The 27,656-nt window shown below is 46.3% G+C and overlaps 2 protein-coding genes across 2 annotated transcripts in view; both read right to left on the reverse strand.

Annotated features, from left to right (window-relative positions):
* Positions 1–7,580: 7,580 nt before the first annotated feature.
* POU4F1 (POU class 4 homeobox 1) lies at positions 7,581–11,929 on the reverse strand. The gene is made up of 2 exons (XM_061133023.1): positions 11,764–11,929; positions 7,581–11,079 (listed from the first exon to the last, which is right to left on the reverse strand). The coding sequence occupies exons 1-2, from the start codon at positions 11,884–11,886 to the stop codon at positions 9,937–9,939; spliced, it is 1,266 nt and encodes a 421-aa protein (XP_060989006.1). The 5' UTR covers positions 11,887–11,929; the 3' UTR covers positions 7,581–9,936.
* Positions 11,930–21,503: 9,574 nt separating this feature from the next.
* Positions 21,504–27,656, reverse strand: part of OBI1 (ORC ubiquitin ligase 1) — a 40,468-nt gene continuing 34,315 nt past the window's right edge. Inside the window, exon 6 of the mRNA XM_061133887.1 lies at positions 21,504–24,256. Within this exon, the coding sequence (XP_060989870.1) occupies positions 22,741–24,256 (1,516 nt within the window). The 3' untranslated portion in view covers positions 21,504–22,740. The remainder of the gene's footprint in view (positions 24,257–27,656) is intronic.

Genomic DNA, 27,656 nt, shown 5'->3' on the forward strand with positions numbered 1-27,656 from the left:
GTTTTCCTCTTACTGCTGTTTCTGAGAGTTTTGACATTTTAAAATCAGTACTTTCATTTGATTTCCCTAAAAGTTCTAAGTTTGTGGCACATGGCAAACATATTCACTGCTTCAAGAAAAAAAATGTAAATTTTTCTGATAGACTTACTGTCCTTTTTTTATGTATGTCATCTCCATGTTGAGTACCTAAGATTGTGCAAACTTTCTAAAGTATTTATCTAACCAAAATTATTTTAAAGTATTCAAGCGGCAGAGATAATTGTAAATAAACCAGAAGTGAGAAATAAGGGAGTTTTAAATGTTTTCCTATTTCCTCTCCTCCTAAAAGAATTACTTTTTGCACCCTGTAGACTCTGCAATTTCATTTATCATAAAGCCAGCTTAAAAGAAGGGATAAAAATGTAAACAGTTTACATGTACTATCAGAAGAACTAAAGGTGGTGCAAACTACTGTTAGTGCAGATACACACTGATGAATTATATATTCATTACAAATTCTCCAGACACCTCCCTCTCTGGCCCCGCTTCTATCCCCTAAACACTCATTTGCCTCATTCCACCTTTCCTACTACTTTTAATAAAGTTCGTCTACAAAACAAACTTACGTAGCAAAAACAACTTTTTGTATCAAGAGTCTTGCTTATAAAAGTTTTGCAATAGAGGAACTCTAAATAGGACTCTCCAGGTAAAATTAACTTCTATATTAATAGAACCAGATAGTATTCAAGATCTTGTGGTAGGGATTTATGAACCATCTTTAACTTGACAGAAAGGAAATCTGCAGTGGATGAGTCTTTAGTTATTTTTGTTCATTTTTCAACAAGAAACACAAATGATGAGGGGTTTTAAATGCTTTCTCTTTCCCTCTCCCCCCTCCCCCATTACTTTCATTCGCTCCCTTTCCAAGACCCTCTTCTCCCTCTCCAGCTCTTTTTGATTAATAGATCCATGTGGCTAACGGCCTGACATATGGTGTTCGAAGCAGCTTGAGATAGTACCTTAGGCATCCCCTACGGCCATTAACATATTAGGGGCTTATGTGCAGTCAGACAGTCAGACCTCATCTAGAGCCCGCGTGTTCAGAAAGGCTGCACCCCAGAGCTGTTTGATAGAGGGTTGCAATAATGCACCACTCTTCAATTTTAAGGGAGATGCTTCTGGTGCTGAAACACTGGGGCAAAACCAGAAGACAGTTGAGAGATATGACTCCACCACACTCAACAACAGTAAAAAATTGTGCTTAGTACAATACAGTAAAAAAAAAAAAAAATGTTTGTATAGAGATATGCACGTGGAGGCGCAGCTTCAAGCTCACAAACACGCACCAGCTCCTGAGTATTATCAGTAAACAGGCAACATCAGCTGCTTGGATTTATTTTGTTTAAAGATTTATTTTGTTTAAAGTCCTCTTTATACTGGGAATACGAACAATACAATAACACTACAGTTACTAATAGAGATGATTCAAAAGTGAAAACAAAATACAGCATAATGTTAAGGAAAGGAACAACTCTTAATCATGTAGCTTGGTGTTTTCCCCTAGTAGATGAAATTAAGTGCATTTTTACATCTGTAGCCTTGAAATAAGAAAGGGGAAGATAGTGATGAAACCTTGGGTTTTAAAAGGTGTGATTATATTTTAAATACATTTGCAGATCAAATTCCTGGAAAGATTACTATTATTGCTCTACAAAACCTAAAGTTACAAAGTATTGACAATAACTCTGAAAGGTGGAGGAAGCCTCTAGGATGTACATATATGTGAAAACATATATATATACACATAATGTATACACGTGTGTATATATACAATCTTGGCGAGGGAGATGATACTTAAAATCAAAGCAGGCATCCCACTTGAAGCTTATTTAATTCACTTTAACATCGTAACTGAAGCTTGAAATTCCCTTTACTCAACGTTCTTCTCCTTCCAGCCTCCTGCTGATAAACCGCTGTACCCCTTTTGAACTGTACTCTGGATGTTTGCTTGGCAAATAAATGCTGTTCCGCCCTATTAAACCTTTTAGGTAGTTTCATCTTCGGATTTCTCAAATACGGAGCTAATAAGGAGATGCTTTGATGCTGTTTTACTTTCAAACTATAGCCTCGAGGCGTTGAAAAGCGCAAAAGGTAACCGAAAAAGTAAATTGCCACGAGCAAGACGCACCCTCCCTTTCAAAATCGCTCCGACCCTCTGCATCTCACTGCGTGGCAGCCGAAAATCGCCTGTTCCCGTGCAGAACTGCGTCCTGTTGGCAGCCCCCGGGGTTCTGAACCCGTGCCACGTAACCCGGAGGATGAGGAGAGGGGGAAGCACTTTTAAGTTTAAAAGCCCTGGGATCCCTTGAGGGAGGATGAAGACAGGAGGCAGAAAAGGCAAAGCTTCCCCAAAGTTGATTCTAGACAAAAAAATATCAGACGGGAAGTGAAGATTAAGAAAAGGCAACCTGTTTAATCACTCAGTAATCAAACTTTTGCATAAGGCGTGGCGACGGAGCACAAGAGCGTGTTCTTAGGCGCTAAATCTGCTTTCAAATCTCGGGCTCTGATTACACTTTGGAAGGAAGACCCCGGCGCGCGCTAATGCCTTTCACACATTTGATTCCCCTACAAACCCAGGCACGCGCGCGAACACACACACACACACACACACACACACACACACACACACACACACTACCTCTTAGTTGAATATAAGCAAATGAAACAATTGAAACCATATCTGTTTTCTTTAAAACTGGGATGAAAGAGACACCCCCTCAAAGGCGTCATGGTTCCTCTTATTTAGATATCTTCTCAGAAGAAATGAAAGCCCCCGGGAGATACCTCTGCCCAGAGTCAAACGGATCCTACCTGCTTTTTAAAATGCCTGTTTTTTCCATTGCTAACTCATAAAATACATTTTAAGCAGGGTAGCTGAGCTCCAGTCTCAGCCTCAGAGCTCCTTGTCACATTCTGCTTCTCTTTCTTTCCCTTTCTTTCATCACAACGCCTTGGTAAAGTCGCGTAAGTGATCAAAATTAACATAAATCATTATTAGTTATTAGGATTTGCTCTAAATTACACTGTGACTATCGCACCAGCCCCATCTGCCGCCCCTGCTCTCACAGCAATAGATTGCAGATAAAATAAATGTCCTTACCCCATTAGAAGGTTCCTGTCTCTGTAGCCAAAAGCCAAACAAAAGCAATAAATACCGGGCTTTTTCTCTCCACTATTCAGCTGTGACTCTTTTCATCAGCTCTTCTTCTAGAAAAGCTCGATAGCTGCCTGAAAATATTGCATTTTATATCACCAAAGGGCGATTAATATTGCATTAACTGTATTTAACATTTTTTTTTAAGCGCGAGTACTCTACAATGAGTTAGTTTCCGTTAATAAGTACAGGGGGTATCAGAACTACTGCAGATCACTTAAGATATCCGTATAAACACATTATTTGTCTCACACTTTGTATTTTTACATATATGTAATGTTACAGTGTAGCGCGCGGTGTTTGAAGTAGAAGCCGTGCTAATGGTCTGCTTAAAGGATTCAGACACTGACTGGAGACAGCCAGATCCCTGCCTTCATTAAATGTTTATTGTCAACACTTGGCGGGGGCGGGGAGTGGGGGGCGCGGGAAAGACTCTAGCAAGAGAATTTCCAAGGTGGGAAACTGTCAACACTTTGTTTTATTCTGATCATGCCTACAAAAGTTTGCATGCGTTATGCTGCCCTGAAGCCAGGTATCAGAGCTACCAAACTTTGGTTTGCAATTCGATTTACCTAATCAATGCAAGGAATCTGCCTCTCTTTCTCCTGCATCCCTCCTTCGCCACTTCTCTCCAGGCTTCCCTACTTTCCCTTCTCTTTTTCCTATCCTTTTATTTTTCTAAATCGGAGAGAAGCGACCTCCTGGGCACTAGGGTTGGGGGCAGGGGGTGGGAAGCAGACGCTCCTCGCCCCAACCCTGGGGCTCAGGAACTGAACACTGGTCCCTCTACTTGAGCTTTGCCAGCACCTCTCGGGCCCGAAATTTTCATCCTCCGTGTTTCAATCCAGAACTCCACAGAATCCTCCGGGACGAATGCCCAGCGGCCAGCCTTCCTTCCGCGCCCGGTATAAGTTCTTCCCTAATAAGGTCAAATTAGTAGCAGGACTTTGCTGGGTGCATCCTAACAGCAAAACAGAGACCAAGACCTTATTGCTCCCCGTTCTTTTACAAAAATGACCAGTTTTGAAAGTTTTGCGGTGTTTAAGACGTCTGTTGACTTTAAGCAAACGGTGGGGAGGGGGAGTCTTTTTTAATCTCTGTGAGAGACTAGTCCATTCCCCTATTCTCGCAGGACGTCCTCAGAAGCACTTACAGGGTGGGAAAGAATATTCCAGGAGCGCTTAATTACCAGCTGCTGAACTCCGGCACTATTCTCGGAGGTGATTTTTGCCCACGCACTGCGCATGCGCGAGCTCGGCGCACCCGCTGTACGTCCGGAGTGCGCCGGGTCCGCCTGGCGCTCCCAGCGGTCCGCACCCTGCCGGTCACGCCTGCGCACGCGCGCCGGACGCCGGGGACTCGTTCGTTTGACCTGCTCGGGTCATCCGCACGGCCTGGCTGAGTCGCGGCCGGGGCCAGTGGGCGGTGGCTCTCCCGCCGTCCGAGAGGAGCTGCGGCCTCGGGCATCTGGAAGCCTCGGGACCCGAGTGGCGGCCGGCGGCGGAGGGGCGCAGACCCAGCGTACCCAGGGCGCTCGGCCGCGGCTCGCACGCCTCGGGCGCTGGGGTGCCCCGCGCGGAATGTCCCGGTGGAATGGGTGTTTCTAGGGAGAACGGGGACCTTGCCTGGTTCCGGGGAGAGTGGGTCCCCTCCGGGCTGCAAATTCTGACACAATCAGCTCTGCCCGAGGTTTGAAAAGGTCCCCGCCACTCCACCCGCTCCAAAGTCCAGCGGGGAGGCGGGCGAGATGCCTTAGGGGGCTGGAGGGGAGGGAGCAGCATCACGGGGCCGCCTCTGAAATCACTCCCGGAGCGGGAGGAGCGTTTGTCCGCTCGCGTTTCGAGGCCCATCCGGGCCCGCGCCCCCCGGCCCTGCGGAGCCACGGGATTTCGAGGAGTTGGGGGAGGGAGGGCTGCCAGTCTCCCACCAAGCTGACTAGACAATTACGAAAGTTTTTAATTAGCTTCTTGTTATCATTCATTTTATTAATTTCCAGAACTCTCAGGCCATGAATTATTCAAAGGACAAGCCGACCCGAGTGGGACTGCTGGGCGCCCCAGCCGCACGTTCCCGGCTCGGCTCGGGCCTCGCCGCTTGCCCGCTGCCCCGCGAGGGCGGGAGGCGGCCCAGCCCCGCCAACCGCGGTGGCACAGAGGTTTGATCAAATATTAAATAACGTAATTATTACGACAAGACTTATCTCGCAGGTGGGAAAGAGGTCCCCCGTGAGATTTAGAATTCGGCTGCTATTTTTAAAAAATCAATTAAGCTTGCGTTCTCCTTTGAAACCCAACTCGAGAGGACTGGGGCTAAGACTGCAGCGGCAGGAACACCCATCAGCTCACCCACACCAGAGTAATTGTGATCATCACCTTTGTCACCTCGCCGGCCGCCAAGACCATTCGAATGGGGTGGGGAACGCTGCTTTTAGCCAGGTCAAAAGTCACAATTCCAACTTCATAGATTAGAGAATGAAAGCCAATCCAAGTGAAAGACGGGGTGGGATGCTGCGGACAAGACTGGCAGGAAAGACCAGGACGACGGGGCAGGGAGTTGAGGGCGCTAGCTGGCCAGGTGAGACCCAGGGTACCCTGTCCTCCTCTGGCGCAGCCCTGTGTAGGAACGGGGCCGAAGTCATCTTAGTATCACAAGAAATTAAACATCGATACAGTCACGGCAGTGAGTGCCTACGGTTTATTTATGAGAGTGTAATCGAAGTTGAGAGCAATTTCAGAACACGCATTAAACAAAAATCTATTCAAAAGTTAGTTGAAGCGTCTTAAGGGCATCATTACCTAGACCGACAGAAGGAGCGGGCCCCAGAACTAGGACTGGGTAAAAGAGGAAATTTAAAACGAATGGATGACTTAAACGTAGCAGATGCATTTTATGTTTGCTTTTCTTTTACCTTTCCTACTCCACCTCCGCCTGGATTTCCTGAGAGGCTGAAATGCAAACACAGCACAATTTCCCCACTCTCTCCAACTTATTTTGACATTATTTAAAAGATTCCACTCAACGACTGGTGCAGGAATTCGCTTGAAGTTCTGCTCTTCAGAACCAGAAAACTTTGAAAGGTTAACTACCACTGAGTAGCAAGCCTTAGCACCCTCTCCAGGAGGACATTTGTTTGCTTGTTTGTTTCTTCATGTTAAAGGTATCCTTAGAGTTACTTGACAGTTAAAGGTATCTTAGAATAGTCTTATTATTCCTTGGGACAGTACACAGATCCACTTACCAGATAGCAAGACATTTCTTGTTTTGCACAGTTTCCTACTGTTTTGCAGAGGAAACTCTGCAAAGCCTGTATTTTCATGATCTGTTTTATTAACATAATATTGTCTTCTCTTTATTTGGTAAAGATTTTACTTAATACAGAACAAATGCTTAGGTTCTTATTACATACATTGATCATCATTATATAATACAAATATATTTGCAACATTTCCGTTTGGGGCAGACTTTAAAAAAAAAAAAACAGCCTTTGTAAATCTGTTTATTTGTTCATTCCTGTTTTTCCAACAATGAGATCTGGTCACATTTTTCTATAAAATAACATTTTTAAAAAATGCATTTTATTTAAAACTTTGATGACATTTCAAATTAATAACACAAATCAATTTTGATGGAAGAGATCTATTTTTAAAAATACCTCTAATGCTTTTTTTTTTAAAAAAAATTAACTTTAAAATCACAGCTTTTAAAATGTACTCTTCTTTTTTTTTGAACATCAAGCATTTTGTTTCACAGATTTGCCGGTGAAATTAAAAAGATTTGGCTAAGGTGGGATGACTTCAGAAGATATAAGCCTAGCTATTAAGAAACTTGATACATTTGGCATCTGATCTAGTCCCAGGTCACCAATAGGGAATCTCTAATCCCTCCAGAGCAGTAGGTGGCACATTATAGTTCCAAATGAACAGAGGCATTTGACACCATGGCTGGACAGATCAGTGGATGGTTTTTATTTATGTTAACCTCCAGAGAAAAGTTATTTAGTTACAACATCTTCTTAGAAACGGTTTTTTTTTTTTTTTTTTTTTAGGCTAGAACAATACATGTAAACCTCCAAATGCCTTTGCCCCTGAATCCTGATTCAAATATTTTGAAGGTGCCTGGCTATTACCTTCCACCACTCTGAAGTGAGGGCTGTGCTTGAAGAGATTCTGCAGTTAGAAAAGAAAAAAAAAAAAAAAAAAAAACTTTGATAAACACAGACAACTAATATAGAATTCATTTTATTCAAGAGCACCGCTTTCACATGAGTTATCTGAAAGTGAATTCTGATTCAGCAGAAAAATACATCATTCTCATCCTTTCCCCTCTTTTTTCGCCCACCCCCCCCCCCCCAACTTAAACATCCTCCCCTTCCCTGTATTTTTGGTTGAATTGAGTCTCATTTGTTGACTGGCTCTACTGGGACTTGGCCCAGTAGAAACACAAAAATGCACCCAAATCATAAAACTGTTCTTCTTTCAGTTATGTTTTATTTGTAAGTGTACTGGGACATATCTCTCTGTTGTATTTTGGTGCACAAAAGTGGTTCTGATAAGGGAGGAGGGAAAGATAATAGAGCAAAGACAAAACCAAGGAAAAAGCTCAGCAGACATTGATGGACAGGTAGATCAATCCGTGAGGCATTTCAGGATTAACACTGGCAGTTTGTAACCACTGTGTGAGTGTGTGCATTCAAGAAAATATTTACAGTAATCTTCCTTTTTTCCTTTTCCTCTAAATACAAGAATATGACAAGAATGTTGTGTTTTCGGTGAAAACAGGCAGTCGACTGTGAAATCACACTATCCACAAAACGGTCTATCAGAAAGCTAGCCCAGTTTAGTGCTCAGTTTCAAATGCATAGAATGTTTGCGCTGCAAACAATGATATACAACATAATTAAATAAATAATGCCTAACCAGAGTGAGATCTAGTTGTGTTTCTTCCTGCACCTTTCAGATCATGCATGGTTTCAGTCTTGTTTCTTTTTTTATCTGTTCTCAGTTTTTTAGTTCTTACTAAAGGATGGTAATAAACCATCTCCACCCAATCAAGATCAAGGGTGTCTTGTGCACCAAGCAGGCATTTAACCTAACCACCTTCAATTGTTTTCTCTCTTTTTAATCCATAAGCAGTTCATAAAGTACCTTGATTATTACTATGAAATACTATACATGATTTTCTATTTGGGAGACTGATAGTGCAAATTAAAGTTCTTGCTACCCAACATTTATCCCCAGCAATAAATTACTTTTGGATAGTAATAATAATGAAACAGTTGTTCTGCTTCCCCCCCTCCCAACATGCAGACCCTTTTGAAATAAATGGAGGGCTTTAAACCTGTCTTTCTCTCATCTGGGATTTTAGCTGATTTTCTCACAGCCAAGTCCTGCTCCAAGTGAAAGCAGAAACTTCTCACTATTTCAATGATTTCGTGTTCTCCAAAAGAGAAGGAAAGGGGACCTTGAAGAGTAAGATGGGTCTTGATCTGTGGAGAAAACGGGTCAGAGTATCTCTCCTACTGTCTGCCACCCCATCAATCTATTTGAATCAATAGAGAGGAAAAAAAACAAACAGTAGTTTAAAATAAGCCACTTAGGAAAATAAATGAAAGGGCAAGCAAGTTCTATGAGTGGAGGGAAAAGCTTATTTTGAAATGGTCTGTTTTCTAGATCTTAGCAATAAGAGCGCATATAGAAAGAGAAAAACCTGGCTTAAACGGTTTTATTTTCCTAAATAAATATTTATTTCAGAGCCTCTAAAATTCTGCTTTTTAGTCAGCTCTCTCCCTAAAGACCATCACCGACCAATCAGGCCACAGGAGTATATAGGCTGGGTCACTGAAAAACTTGGACTTCACCTAAACAAGCAGCCACTCCCGCCTCCTTCCTTTCAGCTGGGCTCCCACTGCCTTTCTGGCAATGGAGAGCAGTCACCGGAGGAGTCTTATTGAAAAAGAAAAAATAAATCAAAGAGGGTTTGGATGGGGTGTAAGACTTAGAAAATTAAACACAGTGACAGAACAACTAGCTTTGCTACCCAGAATTTCACCTTCGGGTTCGTCTGGTTTTTTTGGTCTTTGACTCAATTCATGTGCTTAAGGTTGGGGCGGTGGTAATAATCGTGCGTGGTGCTCTTTTTTTCTCTTCCTTAAGAGTTGTGGGGGGAGGGGGGTGGAATGAAGCTGCAGAATACGGCTCTCTGGAGTTACATTTCTAAAGTATTTTTTTCTTTGCTTTTGTTCTGTTTTGTTTTAGTTTGTCTTTATTTGTCTAGTTTTTGGTGGTTGGTAGGTTTTTTGTACATTGTTCCTTGGTCCCCAGGAGATTCTGATAAGTGTCTCTGGTCAAAAACAGTCCATTTCCCTACCCTTCCCGTCTTCCCCCCCCCCCCCTCACCCCCAGAACCATCCTGCTCCTCAAACCCCCTTCTCCAGTCTCCTCTTTCCTTCCCCCCACTCCCCCTCCCCCAAATGCTCCCCCTTCACCTCCACCCTACTCTGCCGCTTACACACCGGGCACCCAGTCTTTTAGGCTGGGGAGGGTAAGGACGGGGAGAGCACAGGGGAGGTGGAGAAGGAGCGCTCGAGGAGGGACTCCTCAAATGCAAGCAGGATAACGGCCGCTCTAAATCCGGGGGAGTGGGGGTGATGGTGGTAAGCAGGCTCGGGGAAGGCCCCCCCTCCCGGCGAAATGCCCCTTCGGCTCCCAGCTCTGCCCCGCCCGGTCCCCCCCATCTCCCCCTCAGTAAGTGGCGGAGAATTTCATCCGCTTCTGCTTCTGTCTCTGGTTGCAAAACCACACCCGCACCACGTTCTTTTTGAGGTCCAGTTTCTCAGCGATGGCGGCGATCTTCTCGGATGAGGGCCGGGGCTGCACGGCGAAGTAGGCCTCGAGGGAGCGCTTCTCGGGCGCGGCGATGGAAGTCCGCTTGCGCTTCTTCTCGCCGCCGTTGAAGAGCTCGGGCTTGTTCATTTTCTCGCGCTGCGCGCCCTCGGCCTCCTCCAGCCACGCCTGCAAGATGGGCTTGAGCGCGATCATGTTGTTGTGCGAGAGCGTGAGCGACTCGAACCTGCAGATGGTGCTCTGGCTGAGAGAGCCCACGCCCGGGATCTTGAGGTTGGCCAGCGCCGAGCCCACGTCGGCCTGCGTCACGCCCAGCTTGATGCGCCGCTGCTTGAAGCGCTCGGCGAACGCCTCGAGCTCGCGCGGGTCCGTGTCCGAGTCGCAGATGGACGCCAGGCCCGCCGCGCCCACCACGGCTGCCGCCGCCGACGCCGCCGCCACCTGCCCGGCCGCTGCCGCCGCCGCCGCCGCCGCCGCGCCGTGGTGGGCCGCCGCCGCCACCAGCCCCGGGTGCGGCAGCCCCGACGGCATGTTCATGGCGGCCGCCGCCGCCGGGTGCGACAGGTGGCCCAGGCCGTGCATGTGCGGGTGCGGGTGCGCCGAGCCGCCCAGCAGCCCGCCGCCCGGGCCCCCGCCGCCGCCCCCCGGGCCGCCGCCGCCGCCGCCCCCGGGGCCGCCGCCGCCGCCTCCGGGGCCGCCGCCGCCGCCGCCCCCCGGGCCGCCGCCCCCCGGGCCATCGTGGGCGCCGCCGCCCGCCGCGCTGGCGCCGCCCGCGCCGGCCATGAGCGCGAGCGAGGGCGACGAGATGTGATCCAGCAGGTCGCCGGGCTCGAGCGCCTGGTGGTGGTGGTGGTGGTGATGGTGGTGCGCGAGCGGCACGGTGGACGTGGACGTGCAGGGCACGCTGTTCATCGTGTGGTACGTGGCGTCCGGCTTGAACGGGTGGCTCTTGCCCTGGGACACGGCGATGTCCACGGCCGCCAGCGCCTCGGCCCGCGCCAGCAGCGTTTCGTCTAGGCTGGCGAAGAGGTTGCTCTGCAGCTGCAGGCGACACAAACCAAACCAAAAAACAAAACAAAAAAACAACAACAACACAAAACCAAAAAAAAAAAAGCAAAAACACGGAACAAAACCACACAAGCCGAAAAGCACAGCGAGCCAAAGGCAACACACAAAGCAACCAAAATAATAACAACGGGAGTGGGGATAGTGGAGACCGGGAAAGACAGAATAGGGACACGTTGGGGACGAGATAGGGGGTCAGACGAGAAGGGACGGGCGTGTGCGGAGAGGGGGGCAGATGCAGAGGAGAGAGGGACATGGGGACACATTCCGGGGACGGGCGTGAAAGACGAAAAAGGAGGGGGAAAGAAGAAGAAATGAAGATGTAACTCGCAGCCGGGGACCGTGTCACGCACCCGAACACGCACAGAGACCGCCTTTCCAAGGCATGAAATCAACAGAGAAAGTGGAGGGAAGTCGAGAGACCTGGCCCCAGCGCTCTCCATTCCGATCGCCGGCGCCCGACACGGAGGCGGAGGCGACGGAAACCCGACATTAAGCGCCACGGTACAAAGCCTGCCTCGCAGCGGGATTCTTCTAAAAATCCCCGCCCGCGAATCCCCGCACCGGGATCTGTGCACATATCAGTACCCGACATGCAGCGTCTCGGAGACGGGGAGGGGGCGGGCGCGCGGGCCGGGTCCGCGGGCTTGGGGCGCTTACCGGCGGCGTGGGCAGGCAGGCCCGCCGGATGGCCTCGGAGCTGGAGTGCAGCGACGGGTACTTGTGCTCAGGGAGCGTGGGGTGCATGGCAAAGTGAGGCTGCTTGCTGTTCATGGACATCATCTTGATGGTTTAGCATGTAAATCCACAACTCCGAAAGTCCGCGGCAAAGTGCGCACGCCGGCTCCCCCGGCCTCGCTTCGGAGGCTGCAGCCGCGGCGGCTGGCGGCGCGGAGGCGGCGCAAGCGCCGGGGGCCGCTGCTGCTTCTGCCGCCGCCGCTCTCGCCTCGCGCTCCCTTTGACCGCGCAGATCGCCGCGCACCGGCCTCGCGATCCCACTTCTCCGCGAGCTCTAGCCCCGTGCGCCGACGGGATGCACTCCTCTTACACCTGAGCCCCAGTTCTCGCGGCCGGTCCGGGGAGCTCTCGCGAGAGCTCGCGGGCCAGCCGTGCTGACAGGCATCAGCTGTCTCCGTCTGTCTGATGCGCGCTCTCCCTCTCGGCGGCGCCGTGCGTCTGCGCGCGCGCGCGCTCGCCGGGCCGCGACCGGCGCGTGGGAGCCGCTCTTATAGTGACCACCAGCTAGGACAGCGCAGGTGATGCACCTGTAGCTACCCGGACATGCGCACTGCACGCCTCACCTTTCCCATCGCGGGTCTGGAGAAGATCAAAAGGGCCAGCTATTGTCTGAGGGTAGGCACCTTTTAGGGGGGAGAAAGACAAGATGCTCCCTGGCCCCTAGATGGTTTCCCTCCCTCCTCCGAGCCCGGACCCAGACTGCTAGCCCTGAATATATGCGCATCACTCGGGCACACCTTCTCTCGGGGACGTCTAACAAGCTGTTATATAATGTATACAACTGAGCATTTGTATGTTAAATTATGCCCGCGCGTTCCTCTGTCTACAGTATAAATAACACAGAAATGCAGAAGGTGCTGTCTTTTGCTGCAAGAACCTGTTTCTTTTCATGGTTTATAAATAGGTTCCTGGAGAATAATCGCGGTGACAGACATTTGTTTGAAGCAGTCAGCTGGTATTGATTTCCATATAATTTAATTTCCTCCGCACACTTCGTTGTTGTTGCTGCGACTATAACTGTATCAGGCACCGACAGTGACAGCCACTTAGGAGCCACAAGGATCGTGTGCGTTCTACCAGGGAACGGCTGTTGAAATGAAATTGTGAATTTCTCTTATTGTTTGTCTGCTTTAACCGTGTACAAACCCACATTTCAAACGAGCTCCGGGTGATCTGAGGCTTCTTGTAATCAAAAGGAAAAATAGTTTACAGGGTGTAGTTGGGATCCTTACCTCGCTTCAGCGTACACACACACACACACACACACACACACACACACTCACACACACTTCATGTTGGAAACTCCAGGAAAAGGAAATCGCTTCAGAGAAAAGGGAATAAGATACTGAAGAGAACTTTATTTTCCTTTACATCGTGTTGGACTGTTTGCCTCTTTCTCTATGCATCTATCTATAGATAGATGTATATACACACACACTTTTTTTTTCTTCAATAGGAGACAGAATCAAGCCAGTTTATAGAAAAGCATGATTAAAAAATTAATTCAAATCAATTTAAAAGAACCGGACTCAAGCTCTGTTCCAGCCTTTAATTATTTTTATTTTTTTATTATTATGAAATCAAAACGTAAGAGGGATAAATCAATTAGCCAACCTGCTATATGGCTCTTATGTGGCAGACAGATCAAGGGGCTCCCGGGGGAACCCAGTTCAGGTGCCCGAGTCCCCAGGGACTCAGCGCTTGCCCAGGGTGATAATAACAGCCCAGATGTTATCGCATCTGCGGCGAGAGAGCTGGAGAGTGGCAAGGGGCTGCTTGTGGGAGGCAGAGATCAGATAGATAATCTTTCTGGTCTGTCTCACACCAAGGAGATCTGTATTTCCACCAAAGATTAGATTCATTTCTATAAGCCTAATTTGCGTTCGCGTGGATCTCTGGATAAACGCGAGCGTGTTTAGCGGACCCATTCAGTACTCACATTCCAAAAACAGCCCACAGGCGTCACCAGGGCTTTCCCCCTCTCTTTCTTTTCTTTTCTCGCTACCTTTCTCTCTCCCCCACCCCCTTGCAGCTCTAGAGGGGAGTAAGAAGGATGCTCACTTGCTAGTGTGAGAAGGAACCTTGTTTTCATCCATTACGCTGTCCCCTGGGACTGCTAAATGCAACTTTATCTCTACGGGGAAAGGACGGCGAGCAGGACATCGCTGGAGGGAGCGAGTGAGTCTATGGTAGTCGTCGCACCGGGTGTCCAGGCTTAACTTAATCCTTCCTGACACCTTTGGCGGCGGTTCCTTGAGCTATCCGGCGAGGGAGGGGGTGGGTGGCGGAGGGTGGGGTGGAGGAAAGGCCCCGCAGAGGAGGAGTGCCTAGATCCTGTCTCCCCCTCCCCTCAGGGAAACAGTGGCTTTTAGGGACCCCAAAGAATGCAGGGGAGAAACAGAAATTTAAATAGCTACACTACATGGACTATACGGTTTCGGGCTCCATGGACCTTGCGTTAGGCGGGGGGCGGGGTGGGGTGGGGGGCACCTGAGTCCCCGAAGCCCATCTCAGTTTACCTTCCAATTCTGAGAGGGTACCAACTAACCCACTGGTAAGTCCCTGGCCTGAGGGCAAGAGTTCACCATCTTGTTGAGACTCCTCCTAGTTCACTTGAGTGAACTGGCCCAGTTGGGGGTGGGGGTGGGGGGCAGATCTTTGCCCAGAGTATCTCACTTTTCTCCAGGGTTGGGTACAATTACCAAGTCCCTACCCACCCCTCCCAGTAATGGATTGGAAGCCCATTTAGAGCACATCTGTGTGTACCCTGGCACTTAGGAAAATGCCCCATAGAACAATACATGTGTGTAAGAAGGAAGAGAAGGCAGATGGGGAGGGGCGGGAGCAAAAGGAAGTTCAGCAAGCCAGGGTCATTGGGGTGGGGGGCGGTGAGGAGGGGGGCCAGAGGGAAGATCACTGAAGTGGTCTCCTCTCTACCTAAAAAGGGATGCAGATTCGAACAGAAGGGCCTGCTGTCCCCAGGTAGAGCTGTGTATCTTGATTCCAGACAGCTCTTTCTCCGAAATCATTTATTTCATCCCTCCCTCATTTACTTTCTACCCTACCTTCCTTCCTCAAATACTTGCTGAGCACCCATCTTGGCCAGGGCAAGACACTGGAGATTAAATGAAGTATAAAAGTCAGGTATCTGCCCTCTGGGCAGTCTATGATAGTGAGGTAGCTACAGGTGAAGGGGTGTTTTTTTGTGGTCCAGGGCAAGACCAAGGTGCAAAGAGAGGGAGTTGGTGGGGGATGATGCTTGGGAAAATTAACCTGCCAGCTCCCTGCCAGGCCTCAGTTCCAGGCTAGAGAATGGGAGATGGTGGTGGATCTGCAGGCAGTTCCTTGGATCTTATCAAGCCTTTCCCTAGTGCCCCAGAGCAGTGAAAAGAAAGGGTAGCCAACTGGGGCTGAGTCCACCCATGTCACTGCTTTGTTTTCCAGGTTTGGCCAGTGCAGTAACTGGATGGCCCATGCCTGAACTAGTGATACCCTCATGGGATCAGAGCCCTGGCATAGAATTCTGGGCAGGGTTGTTTTTTTTTTTTTTCCCCTGTTTAATGACCAGCACAGATTCCCTCCTTCCCCATCTCATAGCTTTGCATTTTATCAAGAGGGAGGTAATGAATGCACAGCTATTGATTTCCAAGGAATTTCTGCCCCCAGGGACAGGGAGTCTATCATCTGGATCAGAGACACATTTCTTTCCCTCATTAATTAATTTTCTCCTCCTTCTTTGGCAGGCCCCACTTCACGTTTCCTTTGGCAGCGCCTCTTTCTCCAACTCAGGGAGCAGACGTTGGTCGGTGGGAGTGAACACCGGCGGGAGAGAAGCGGCGCAAGGGAGGGACCAGACGGGGGTGAATGCCCCCGCCTTTGACCACCCCGCCCGCTCCACAGCTGCCACTCTCGGGGCAGCCTTTCTCTCTCCGGAGGAGCGCGGGGACAGCCTGCCCCTACCCACCCCCCACCGCCCCATCCCCGCTGGGGTTGAACCCGATTTATTAATCCACATTCAGAGACGGGGATGGGGGTGGGGGCGGTCCTGAGGGATGTCCACTGAAGTGAGTGGAGATTGTGTGTGTAGAAGTGGAGGAGGTCGGACCCCACGTTCTTGCCCAAACCCGGGGAGCTGGTCCAACCTGCAAGCCTGGGCGGCCCCAGAGGGAGCTCTGCTCCTCGCAGATCCGGGGCGCCCAGTTTCCTCGGGGCTCCTGCCCAGAAACTCGGCCCATTCACTGCGCAGCCGGCGCCCTGCGCGGGGGAAAGTCGCCAGAGCCGGGAGTTGGCCGGCTTCCGAGGCCTCCTGGGTTGTCTTCAGCGATGAGGCTGAACTGGTCAGCAGGGAAGTAGCAGGCCTAGAATTGGGGGTGGGGGGGTGGGGGGGTGGGGATCGGTCGTTGGAGGAGGGAATGCACTTGGGCGTCAGACCCCCTTCCCCTCCGACACCGCCTGTCCGAAGAGTGGGGCGGAGGAGGGACTCCGGCCGGACTTTCGCTTCCCCTCCGGCCGGCGGTGTGAGCGCCAAGGCTGGGCTGCTCTGACCTTGGGCCTCTCCACCCCTCGCGCATTCCGGCCCAGCCCTCCCGCGGGGTAGGACTGGGCTCCTGGCCCGCCCGGCCCGCTCTGCCCGCCAGGCCGTCCTGGGCGGGTGCCCAGTCCTGTGCCATCCCCGAGGCCCAGCCCAGCTCAAGGCGCGAGTCCACAGCCAGGCTCTCGTACGTTTCCCGAAGGCCTCTTCCTTCCTTTTCCACCTCCTCTCCCACCCGCACCCTGGCCGCTTGTCCCGCTCGGTCCCAAAAGGCCGTGGGTGAGTTATTGAGGCCGGTGGTGATCAGCTCCTGTAAAGCTCCGGGCTAGGACCCGCGGCGGAGGTTCTCGAGGAAGCCGATGGATAACCCACTGCTTTCATTCCTCTGGCCGTTTAATTCAAAGGCAACGTCCGTTGGGAACATTGCGACCACCCCACTCCCTGATACACTTGCGACCTGGGTGATGAGGCAGTAAAGTTCACAGCCGGTCATTATTACTCTTGGCCGTTACATTTGTAGATATCTACATTCGTAGATATATACCTCCACCCTAACCCCTCGGTGGACTTAAACCCACCTACCTTGTGAAAGCCCTAAGGATGTTGCATGACCACGTCTCCGTCCTGACAGGGGCCGGCCTCCCCCGCCCGCTAGTTGCCAGAACCAGTTTCGCTGTCCGAGTGACAAGGGTGGGACCGCTAAGCTTGGTCACGGGGCCCCTGGGGTTTAGGTCCCAAAGGAAGCAGAGCTCCCCCGCCCCGGCCCCTTCCGAAAAGGGAGATCGCGCTGGTCAGAGAAGGGGCTTCGAGGTCTCCTGGTTAATTAAGAACAGCAACGAACCCATCAGCTCTACAGCAGACACCCGCTTCCCTGACCCCACGCGACGAGAGGGAAGTTGTGTCGCCTTCCTGTCCCCGGAGAGCCGCCGGCGCAGCGCTCCTACCCGAACGCGCGCTCGCGCGAGCTAAAGGAGACCGGAGGACCCCCAGCCCCCCGCGAGTGCAGTTCCGGGGACGGAGAGACGAGCGCCCATCGCACTCCGTAGGCTAGGCTCTGCCTGCGGGAGCGGGATCCCCAGGAGGGTCCCAACGCCGCGAAGCAGAGCGCTAAGCCGAGTGCGCACGCCGAGGTGCGGAGCTGGGTCCTGCCGCCCGGCTGCAACGCTCGCCCGCGCCGTCGTCAGCCGCCCCTCCTCCCCGCCGCCTGCACAAATCAAAGCCCCTTGCGAGGGACTGGGAAATAGTTGCCTTGTCATGTAACACATTGCCCTGATTTATTATAAAATTTTAACGAAATCATGCATATTTTAACAGCCTTTAATCACTGCATGAAAATTTAATTCATGGACTGTAGCGCGTTTAAATAGATGAAGTGTTAATTCATTAGGATTAATTAATTTGTTAAAGGATTGTGTGCAAGGTTAAGGTGGAAAGAAAACTCTTTGTTGGTTTCGCGTCTTAATCGCCAGGTTTCGCGAGTAGTAATAAAGTGAAAGGAATCCTCAGCCCGGGTCCCTTCTTTGGGTGGAGCCTGAACGGGAGCCTCTGAGAGCGCCCTCAAGAGCGCGGGAAACTCGAGCTGGAGGGGCGCGGGCAGGTCTGTTGTCCCGGGAGCGTTGGGGAGGTAGGGGAGCGTCACTGGCTTCGAGAAACCGGGAAGGAGGGGTTCGCCGGAACCAGAAGAAAGCAAGCGGGATCGCAGCCCAGACAGACGGGCCAGACCTCACCTCCCCGCCCCCAGCACAAAGATGACCCGGTGAGTGAAGCGAGGTCGCGCCTTCTGGCCCTCGGAGCGCCAAGCCTCGGCTTAATGGACAGATGATGGCCCAGCCCTGCCACCTCCTGAGGCTTCCAGCGCCCAGAGAGTCACAGTCTCGCCGGCAGGCCGCCGGTTCTGGCGGCGAGGGCGAGCCTGGGGTCTCAGGGGACGCTCAGAGAGAGGAGGCGGACCACAGCCAAACTTGACAGCGCAGGCTGAAGCAATCGGGAAGCCTTTGTCCATCAGGAGCCCTATTAGGGTTTCTTCAGCACCTCTTCTGAGACGTCTGAGAAATAGGCGCCCACTTGCAGGAGAGCGGATACACACGCAGAAGTAGATGTTCTCTTCTGCATCAAGCTCTTATCCATCCTTAAAGACCCAATACAAGTAGCACTTCGGAAGCCATCAGCTTTCCTCTCTGCTCCAGGCTATCCCCGGTGCAGACACTTTTGTACTCACCAATTTTATAGAAGAATTAAAGTGGGCCAGACCTAGGTCCTCCTTGGTATATGTCTATGTGAAATCCTTGCCCTAGGGTATGGGATCTTTACATCCTCAAATTATGTGTCACACTAGGCGCACACTTCTATACACTTGGTTAATCCAACTAACATTAGAGAGGATCTACTCCCTGTTAAGACAAATCAGACCTAGGAATGTACCTAGTTTCAAGAAGTGGAGCCTCAATCAAAGGTATTCTAGACTGCCTCTGTCACAGCAGACTGAACATCAACCAAGCCTAAGCTTCAGATGGGTTCTTAAAAGAAAACTGCAACTTAATAGATGCTTCCTCTCTGAGTGGGGTTCCGAGAATTAGGCAATAAATGTTCACTATGCACTCTGAGATCGTTGCTTAAAAGGTTTTCTCTCTGCCAAGTATTATTAAAAGGATCGGGTTACATCATGATAGGCAAAGACTGTGGTAGGACTCCCTAGAATAGGAACAGAGACCTTCTTATGAGGCTTCAGGAAACCCTTCTAATCTAATAGGCCAAACTCCATGAAATGAAACTGTTCTCTACAAATATCATCCACAGGTACAAAAATGAGGAAGGGAAATTCTAATGCATGAATTACACTTTGAATAACTGAATACCATTCAAGTATATAGAAACAAGTTCCTGAAACATCGTAAGAATCAAGACCCAAAGTTCTTCCCTTGTTCAGTGGTACCTTTAGAGGTTTCAAACCAGTGTAAATATGAGTTTATAAGAAAACACAGCAGATTTGATATTAAGGGACTATATATCTTAATGTCTGCCGTTTTAAGTCTCAGTTGATCCATTAAAACAGGAAAAAGACATGTAATTTTGAATGAGATGGAGATTTTAAACATTAAAAGATAAACACTAAAGGTCATGTCAAAAAAATAACTAGCATCTTGCCACATTTGCTTAGCTATAGCATTTTAAAGAGATGAGCAGTCAAAAGGTACTGTTTTATAAAGACATGAATTGATGTCTTTTCCCTTTATCACTTGCACATCTTTTTCAAATATAGCCTTAGTGCTATTTTGAAATTCATCTAAATGTCAGAGTTAATGTGAATCTTTATAAACTTAAAAGTGGCACACACACAATTCCCATCCCTGAGCTTCCATTTAGGAGCAGCCTTAGATCCAGGGCACAGGCAGGAGTTAAATGCTACTTGAAAAGAAACATGCTAATACTTCCAATGTAAATCCATGGCTGATTCATATCAATGTATGACAAAACCCACTGGAAAAAAAAATAATAATAATAATAAAAATTAAAAAAAAAAAAAATCCTTGGAAATTTCAAATCCATTCACCCTTTGGCCTGCAAATGTGAGCTCCCATGCATCTGATGCTTGAGGGATGAATGCTACAATCTCTGGAGTCTGAGGCCCAGCTCCAGGACAGGGTTCTAAGTCCATTCTAGCTGTGTGATCACTAATTCTCAATTCACTGATTGGTAAACTGGAGAAAATTCTTGGCTCACAGAGTTTGAAAAGATTACACAATACAGAGGCTAGCAGAGTACCTGGTATCAATAAAAGGTAGCTTTTGTTTTGAGTGTGTATATACAATAGATACACTTTAAATGGGACTGGGCCTCCCTTGTGCCTCAGTGGTACAGAATCCGCTTGTCAATGCGGGAGACTCGGGTTCAATCTGTGGGTCAGGAAGTTCCCCTGGAGAAGAAATGGCAACCTACTCCCGTATTCTTGCCTGAAAAATCCCATGGACAGAGGAGCCTGGTGGGCTACAGTCCATGGGGTTGTAAAAGAGTTGGATATGCCTGAGCAACTAAACAACAATAAAATGAGACTACCATATCTGTCATGATATTTGAGATTATGGTAAAGAGGTTAGGAGTACAAATGTGAAGGATCATTAAAATCAAATCCTGCACAGATTATTTCCTTTAATTGAGTAATGTCAGGTTATTTTAATATGATACATGAGATAGTGTTTTGGAGAAGATAAAGCAGTGTTTCTGAAGCAGCTGGGAAATACTCCAGCCCAAGAGAGACACCCTCACCCCCATTAGGCATTAGTCAATCAGGCTACACACTCTGCATTTCCATGACACAGTGTCAGTTTGTATTGAAAACTAACACACTCATGGTGAAAAAAAAATTACAGACAGAATTAGAGTGAGGTTTACCCCCAAGTTTACTCTATTCAGAAAGATTTTAGATTTCTACATTTAATAGAACTTCAAATGCATATCCAATTGTCAAAGATATTTAAATGGCAGTCTCTATGAAAGTTTATCCACTAACTTAAAGATTATCAGAAAGACAAAGTCATGCACAAATACTTATTGGAAAAAATATGATAGAACAAAAACTACCCTTTACATTAAGCCTTTTGTCGGGGTGGCGGGGGGTGGGGGAGATTCTTATTAGTTCTAAAAGCAGAGGTCATGATTTTTCAACTCATAAAAGTGATTTTTTATACTTCTATGGTTTCATTGAATCTTGAGTCAATTATAAGAAAGGTCAGCAAATTTCTCCGTAAAAGGCCAAATAGTAAATATTTTAGGCTTTGTGGGCCATATGGTCTCTGCTGCAACTATTCAGCTCTGCTCTACCAGTGCTAAAGCAGTCCTATCAGATAAAATGTAAAATGTGTAGCTGTGTTCTAACAAGACTTTGTCTAGAAATATTGAGATTTAAACCTCATATCATTTTCCTGTGTTATGAAATATTCTTTGGATTTTTAAAAACCATTAAAAATGTATAAAACATTTTTGGTTTACAGGCCTTTCACAAAAACAGGCATAGGCCAGAATTGGGACCACTGGCCACAGTTTGCCAACCCCTGTATAATAAGAGAAATACAATAAAAAATGCTAAGTTGTACTGGTCTTTGCAGGCTAATTCAACATGGGACAACATCAAGGATTACAGTGTTTATGACATCCTTTATTCAGTTCACATAGAAAAGCATGCAGTATTAATGTAAAACAATACAGTATTAATGTAAAATGTTCAGTGCACATTAGATAAACAAGTCATTAACATACAAACCATTTTTAAAGGCCTATACGGGCATACCAAACATGTTTAGAATATACTTTTTAAGAACCTAAATTAAAAATTGTGCTTAGCTCACCTATTTTCACCCTCCTCTCAACACTCTTCATGAAAAACAATCTTTTTTTTTGTCCTACATAAAAGATAATCTTTTAGCCAACTGAAACTTCTTTTTCTTAAGTAAGTAAAACAGTGCAAGCAAGACCACTACCATGCATACTGAGTTTCCATAAAGAACAGTAACATGCAAACAAGGACTTTACCACTCCAAAGAAAGCTCCCCTGGGACATAAGTGGATCAAGAACTTGGCAATGAATGCTTTTGCACCTGTCTATCTGAAATAATGAAAAGCTACCATGTTTAATCTTCTCCAAACCCAACTGTTCCCTGCCTTCTTGCTAAAGTAGGCAAATTTCTGACTTTCAACACACACAAAAAGATAAAAGAATGAAAGCTACCGGACAAAAAACAAATATTTTCATACAGAAAATGTACTCTCTCTTACCAGCAACACATTTTCACAAAAACTGGACAAAACACACTGTTAAAAATGCAAACATATATGTAAAATCTAAAAAAAGAGCCAATGAATATTGGACTAAGGTTTGAGTGCTGTTTCTCCATCATGGCCTTGAATAAAAGTTAAGACTATCATTAAACATAAATAAAAAGGGGCAGGAAAAGTAATTTCCACCCTAGGAAGCTTTAAAGAAAAATGTCTTATGAACAGTACATAGACTGCACCAAAGCTTTTATTTAAGAAATCCAAATTCTGAAGATAACTGAGGCTTACTAATAGGTCATTGTATCCGAATAGATAAATCAAGATTCAAGAAAACAAAATATACCCAAAGCAGACACAAAAGGAACCCTCTCCCTAACTTCTCTGGTCAAAAAAGATCCCTAAATGAAAATGAAAAGACTAAACTCTTCAAAATGAACAAAAGTATCCAGGGTACAGGCTAATTCACCATTCTGACTTGACACCTGACTAAAGATTATCAATTCAAAATTGTACAGAGCTTTCATGAGGGGAAAAAAAAGTAACTTTAAAACCTTATATTCCTCTCAGGACAAAAACATAAATGACATCTTTCTAATTTGTCAACTTTTAGTTGCTTTTGATGGGCTGGCATTGGAAAGGCTGCTCTGGATTTTTCTTTTTGCTGACTGATTCACATTTTTATTCCTCTTTTCAGGCACAAAGGAAGTAGACCAAGGAGACTGAAGGTGGTTATGAAGACCAGGCATCTCTGAGGACATCTTAAACAAAGATGAACCAAACCTTTGATCCTCAAATAGCCGGTTTGTACTGCTTAACAAAACACCCTGGGAAAACTCAGTCTGAAACAAACAACTTGGTGGTTTGATTTCATTGGTTCCTGGGTTTGAACTGGAATGGAGTGAAAAATCTTCATTCATTTCTTGGTCAGATGGAGAGAGGAGAAAAAAAGAATTGGGTTTCCATTCATTTCCATTTTCTAACTGATCAGTAGCTAGAGAACCTTTAGAAAGGTTTGGTTTAGTTCTTTCTTCCAACTTATCTGTTTCCTCAAGGAATTCACTGCACTGAGATGACTTTGATAACCCATCCAAGTCCAGCGACTTAAAACCGTTATTACAGGGGCTCTTGCTATTGTCTGACTCTGACATCATTGAATCCAGCTCCGAGATTTTGTCAAGGTAAGCTGCATCCATTGATGCTTCACTGGATGTTCTTGTCCGATTCATTTCAAAAGAGCGGAGAGAATTCAACCTCTTGGATAAACATGAACCTGGTTTCTCACTCAATTTTGAAGAAATTTCTCCAACACAATTTGCTATTGTGTTCTCCTCTGAGCTTTCAAAGTCCAAGCTGGGGGCATAGCTTGTGGAACAACAATCCCAAAACCCTGTCTTTGGGGAAGTGAAACACTCTGATTTCTTTTCACTCTCACTTCTATCATCTTCTGAAGAATCTTTATTACACACATTCGGAGAATCACAGAAATCATCAAACATCAATTTTCTGAGATGGTTTGACTGCTTTTTAGACCCTCCTGCTTTGACCACAGAGCTCTCTCTATTATCTGGCGTATTGAGCTGAAGACAACTAAGGGACAAAGGAGTACAGGAGGCTGGAAGATCATAGAGTTCTTCATCTTTGTAGGGCACACAATCACTTGGCTTATTTCCCCATTCTCTTTCCAGATAGGTATCCATACTTGTGTCTGTCACAGTGAGCATTGTTTCCACTCGCTTCTGATACAGGTCTTGGTTCTTAGAACAGTTTGCTTCTGTTTGGCTGCTGCCTTCCTGCCTGGCAGAACTGCTGGAAGGTTTTGCCAGATGAGAACTGGAGGGGGCTGAGCCGAGCTGCTTCCTGGCACCATCACCTTGGTTCTTGGATGCCACATCCTCCTCGGTGCCTTTGTTCCCCTTGCCGTCTGTAGAAAGTGCTCTCTGACAAATGGCATTCATCGCTTCCTTCTCGTCACTTGAATTCTTCAGCTGTGTAATTTGAGACTCCAGTTCCTCTATATATTTATCACTTCGTTCCAGTGCTTTCTTGAGACGATTGGTTTCACGTTCATATTGCTCTACTTTGGACTGCAGAGCAGCCACTGTAAACCTTCCAAACCTGCAAGGAATGGGAGGATAGTTAACCTCACAGTTTAAGCTTTCTTCTTTCTAAAGTTTAAGAGTGCAAACTGTGTCCACCCGTCCTAATTTCATGTAACAGTGACATTTCAGACTGCTCAATGAACAGGATAAGAGCAAGGACAGATGTAGTATCTTCAAAAGAGGGTTTCCCCATTTATGTAATTATAAGCATATGATAATAAGAGGAAACACCTAACAGGATACTTCTGTGGTCAAATCACACTAGTGCTGACAGTGAGGCAGAAACTTGCTGATGATTTCCTTCCCCAAGAGCTGGCGCTATCAATTCAGCTCATATATGCATGAAGAGTTATACCCTAAAACAATGGCAAAGATTTATGATAACATTTGAACAGTGGTCCACATCTTGAAATATTTACATTCAATCATTTTCCTATTGTACAGCAGTGTTTTACAATACATTTCTTATACAATGTCACCTTGTCAAACATAAAATGCCAATTTGAAATTCAGAAATCTTAGCAGTTCCAGCAGGGAGTGGTTTTAAATACTTATGTGGACCCTTTCAATTACAGCTACCCTTGATCTGAAGTTTTTACTTGGCCTTTCTGAGTACTGGGCTTTAACTCATTTCAGGTCTACTTATTTTTGGCATTTTACAACCGTGTGGGACATCAATCTCATTTCTTCCAACTTTGAGATACAAAGCCAGTGCTTGAGGTTCCAATGTAATACACATAAAAACATTTTCAGATTTTCTGAAAAGTATGAGAAAAAGAACACAACAATAATTCACTCCCCTCACTTGGGATTATCTTGTGTTCACTATTCCCTTAAGAATGGGTACTGGGTTTGGCTCAGAAAGCAGTTTTTGAGCACCTAGTATGGCTGCTGGTATATTTGGAGCTGATGATAAAATGATTGGTAGGACTGTCCAGCTCCAAGGGATGTAAAATATCTACCTTAAATTCTATCTGATCTGACCACCAAGGAAAATTCTATCTTTCAGGAAACTGCTTCATAGGAGTCAATAAGCATGGGTTTTATATTCTAATCCCACGGAAAATAACTTCTCTCCACAAAAGTATTTTAAAAGGCTTTTTATTAGTCATCTTTTCAATGACTTAAATCCATCTTGAAGAATTCAGGGATTGTCTGTTTGGAGCAAGGTACTTAAGAAAAGGTGATTTTTAAAAATTGTTTTAATCTATGGGTTTATATTTCTCTTTTTTTCCCTAATTACAAAAATAATTAAAATTAATAAAATGTACTAAGTATTAAAAAAAAAAAAAAAAGGAGAGGGAGTCAACAGTAACTGTACCTCTTTGAGTCAACCATTGTAAGTTCTATGACTCCCACTCAACACCCATCACCTCCTCCTAAACTAAAGCCCAATTCACTCCCCAACTCTCCCCTAACATGATTCCTGCTCTTGTCACTAAGGGATAAGAATAAGGGCAAAGGTAAATATAGACTCATAAAATCTCAGAATTAGAAAGGACCTTAAAAGACAGGTTGCTGAATATTCATCTATTCCCTGCAATTAACTGAACTCCAAAAAAGAGCATATTCCCTTCAAGTTCTAAAAATCAAGCAGGCACCATGAGTATAACAAAAATAAAAGCAACTACAATAACTAGCCTCCTTGTTTTAAAGATAAAGTTTACAATTACGAGTATTTGGTTAAATCAATGATGGCTGGTTTTCCTTTTTCGCCAAAGAAAAATAATTTTGGTTTGTAAAGGTGGTATTTGACAGAGCAGCAGTTTCTGCAAGAGAATTTTAAAAGGTAGATAAAGATCTTTAAGTTCATTCAGCAAAAATATATGTGGGTTTGGGGACTTCCCTGGTTGTCCAGTGGTTAAGACTGTACTTTCAATGCAGGAGGTGTGGGTTCAATCCCTGGTCAGGGTCCAAAGACCCTGCACAGCTTAGTCAAATCAAAGAGTTAAAAACAAAACAAAACTGTGAGTTCCTGACTTTAACTACTCTGGCATAATCAAACCCACATATTTTTTAACAGATAAAATGTGTAGCATGTTTAGTTAATGCAAACTGCAAAAGTGACAGCTTTAAATTTGCTTACCAAGATAAAACTTCTTTTTATTTCTGCAATTTTTATAATAAAACTATCCTCAGATGAAATATCAATAACCTCAGATATGCAGAAGACACCACACTTACAGCAGAAAGTGAAGAACTAAAGAGCCTCTTGATGAAAGTGAAACAGGAGAGTAAAAAAGTTGGCTTAAAACTCAACATTCAGAAAACTAAGATCATGGCATCCAGTCCCATCACTTCATGGCAAACAGACAGGGAAACAATGGAAGCAGTGACAGACTTTATTTTGGGGGGCTCCCAAATCACTGCAGTCATGAAATTAAAAGACGCTTACTCCTTGGAAGCAAAGTTATGCCCAACCTAGACAGCATATTAAAAAGCAGAGACATAACTTTGCTAACAAAGGTCCATCTAGTCAAAGCTATGGTTTTTCCAGTAGTCATGTACGGATGTGAGAGTTGGACTATAAAGAAAGCTGAGTGCCGAAGAATTGATGCTTTTGATATGTGGTGATGGAGAAGACTCTTCAAAGTCCCTTGGACAGCAAGGAGATCCAACCAGTCCATCCTAAAGGAAATTAGTCCTGAATATTCATTGGAAGGACTAAAGCTGAAACTCCAATACTTTGGCCACCTGATGCAAAGAACTGACTCATTTGAAAAGACTTTGATGCTGGGAAAAATTGAAGGTGGGAGAAGAAGGGGACGACAGAGGATGAGATGGTTGGATGGCATCACTGACTCAATGGACATGAGTTTGAGGAAGCTCCGGGAGTTGGTGATGGACAGGGAAGCCTGACATGCTGTGGGCCATGGGATCACATTGGACACATCTGAGCAACTGAACTGAACTGATCCTCAGATGAGGAAAAAAAAATCAAATCAAATCAAAATTATTTGATTTTAAATCATTATTTAAAATCAAATAATGTTACTAGATATTAAGTCAGCTATTCCCACAGGATGTCCCTGGGGACTCAGTAGTGACAAACAAGGAATGTTTCCCAAAATATTAGCAGCTTCTTATTCTAGGTTTTAGCCTGAAATTCAGATATAATGTCATTTTATGATGCTATATTTGATGATGCCCCTCATTTTTTTATTATTATGTTTTTTTTTTTTTAAGTTAGTTAACAAATGTTCTAAGTTGAAGTCAAAATGATAGCCTAAGTGTAATTTTTGTATTACTTTGGAGAGAAGGCCAAAGTGGCATGAGAACTAACAACAGAGGCCAACAACAAAGCACATCTGAGAGGGACAAGCAAGGAGGAGTCACTGATGGAGCTGCTGTTTTCTAAAAGGTCATTGCCCTCAATTCTCCAAAGTTCTACTTCAGTACTTCATAATACTTTGAAT

The sequence above is a fragment of the Dama dama genome, chromosome 30 (genome assembly GCF_033118175.1).
Source record: "Dama dama isolate Ldn47 chromosome 30, ASM3311817v1, whole genome shotgun sequence".
Lineage (NCBI taxonomy): Eukaryota > Metazoa > Chordata > Mammalia > Artiodactyla > Cervidae > Dama > Dama dama.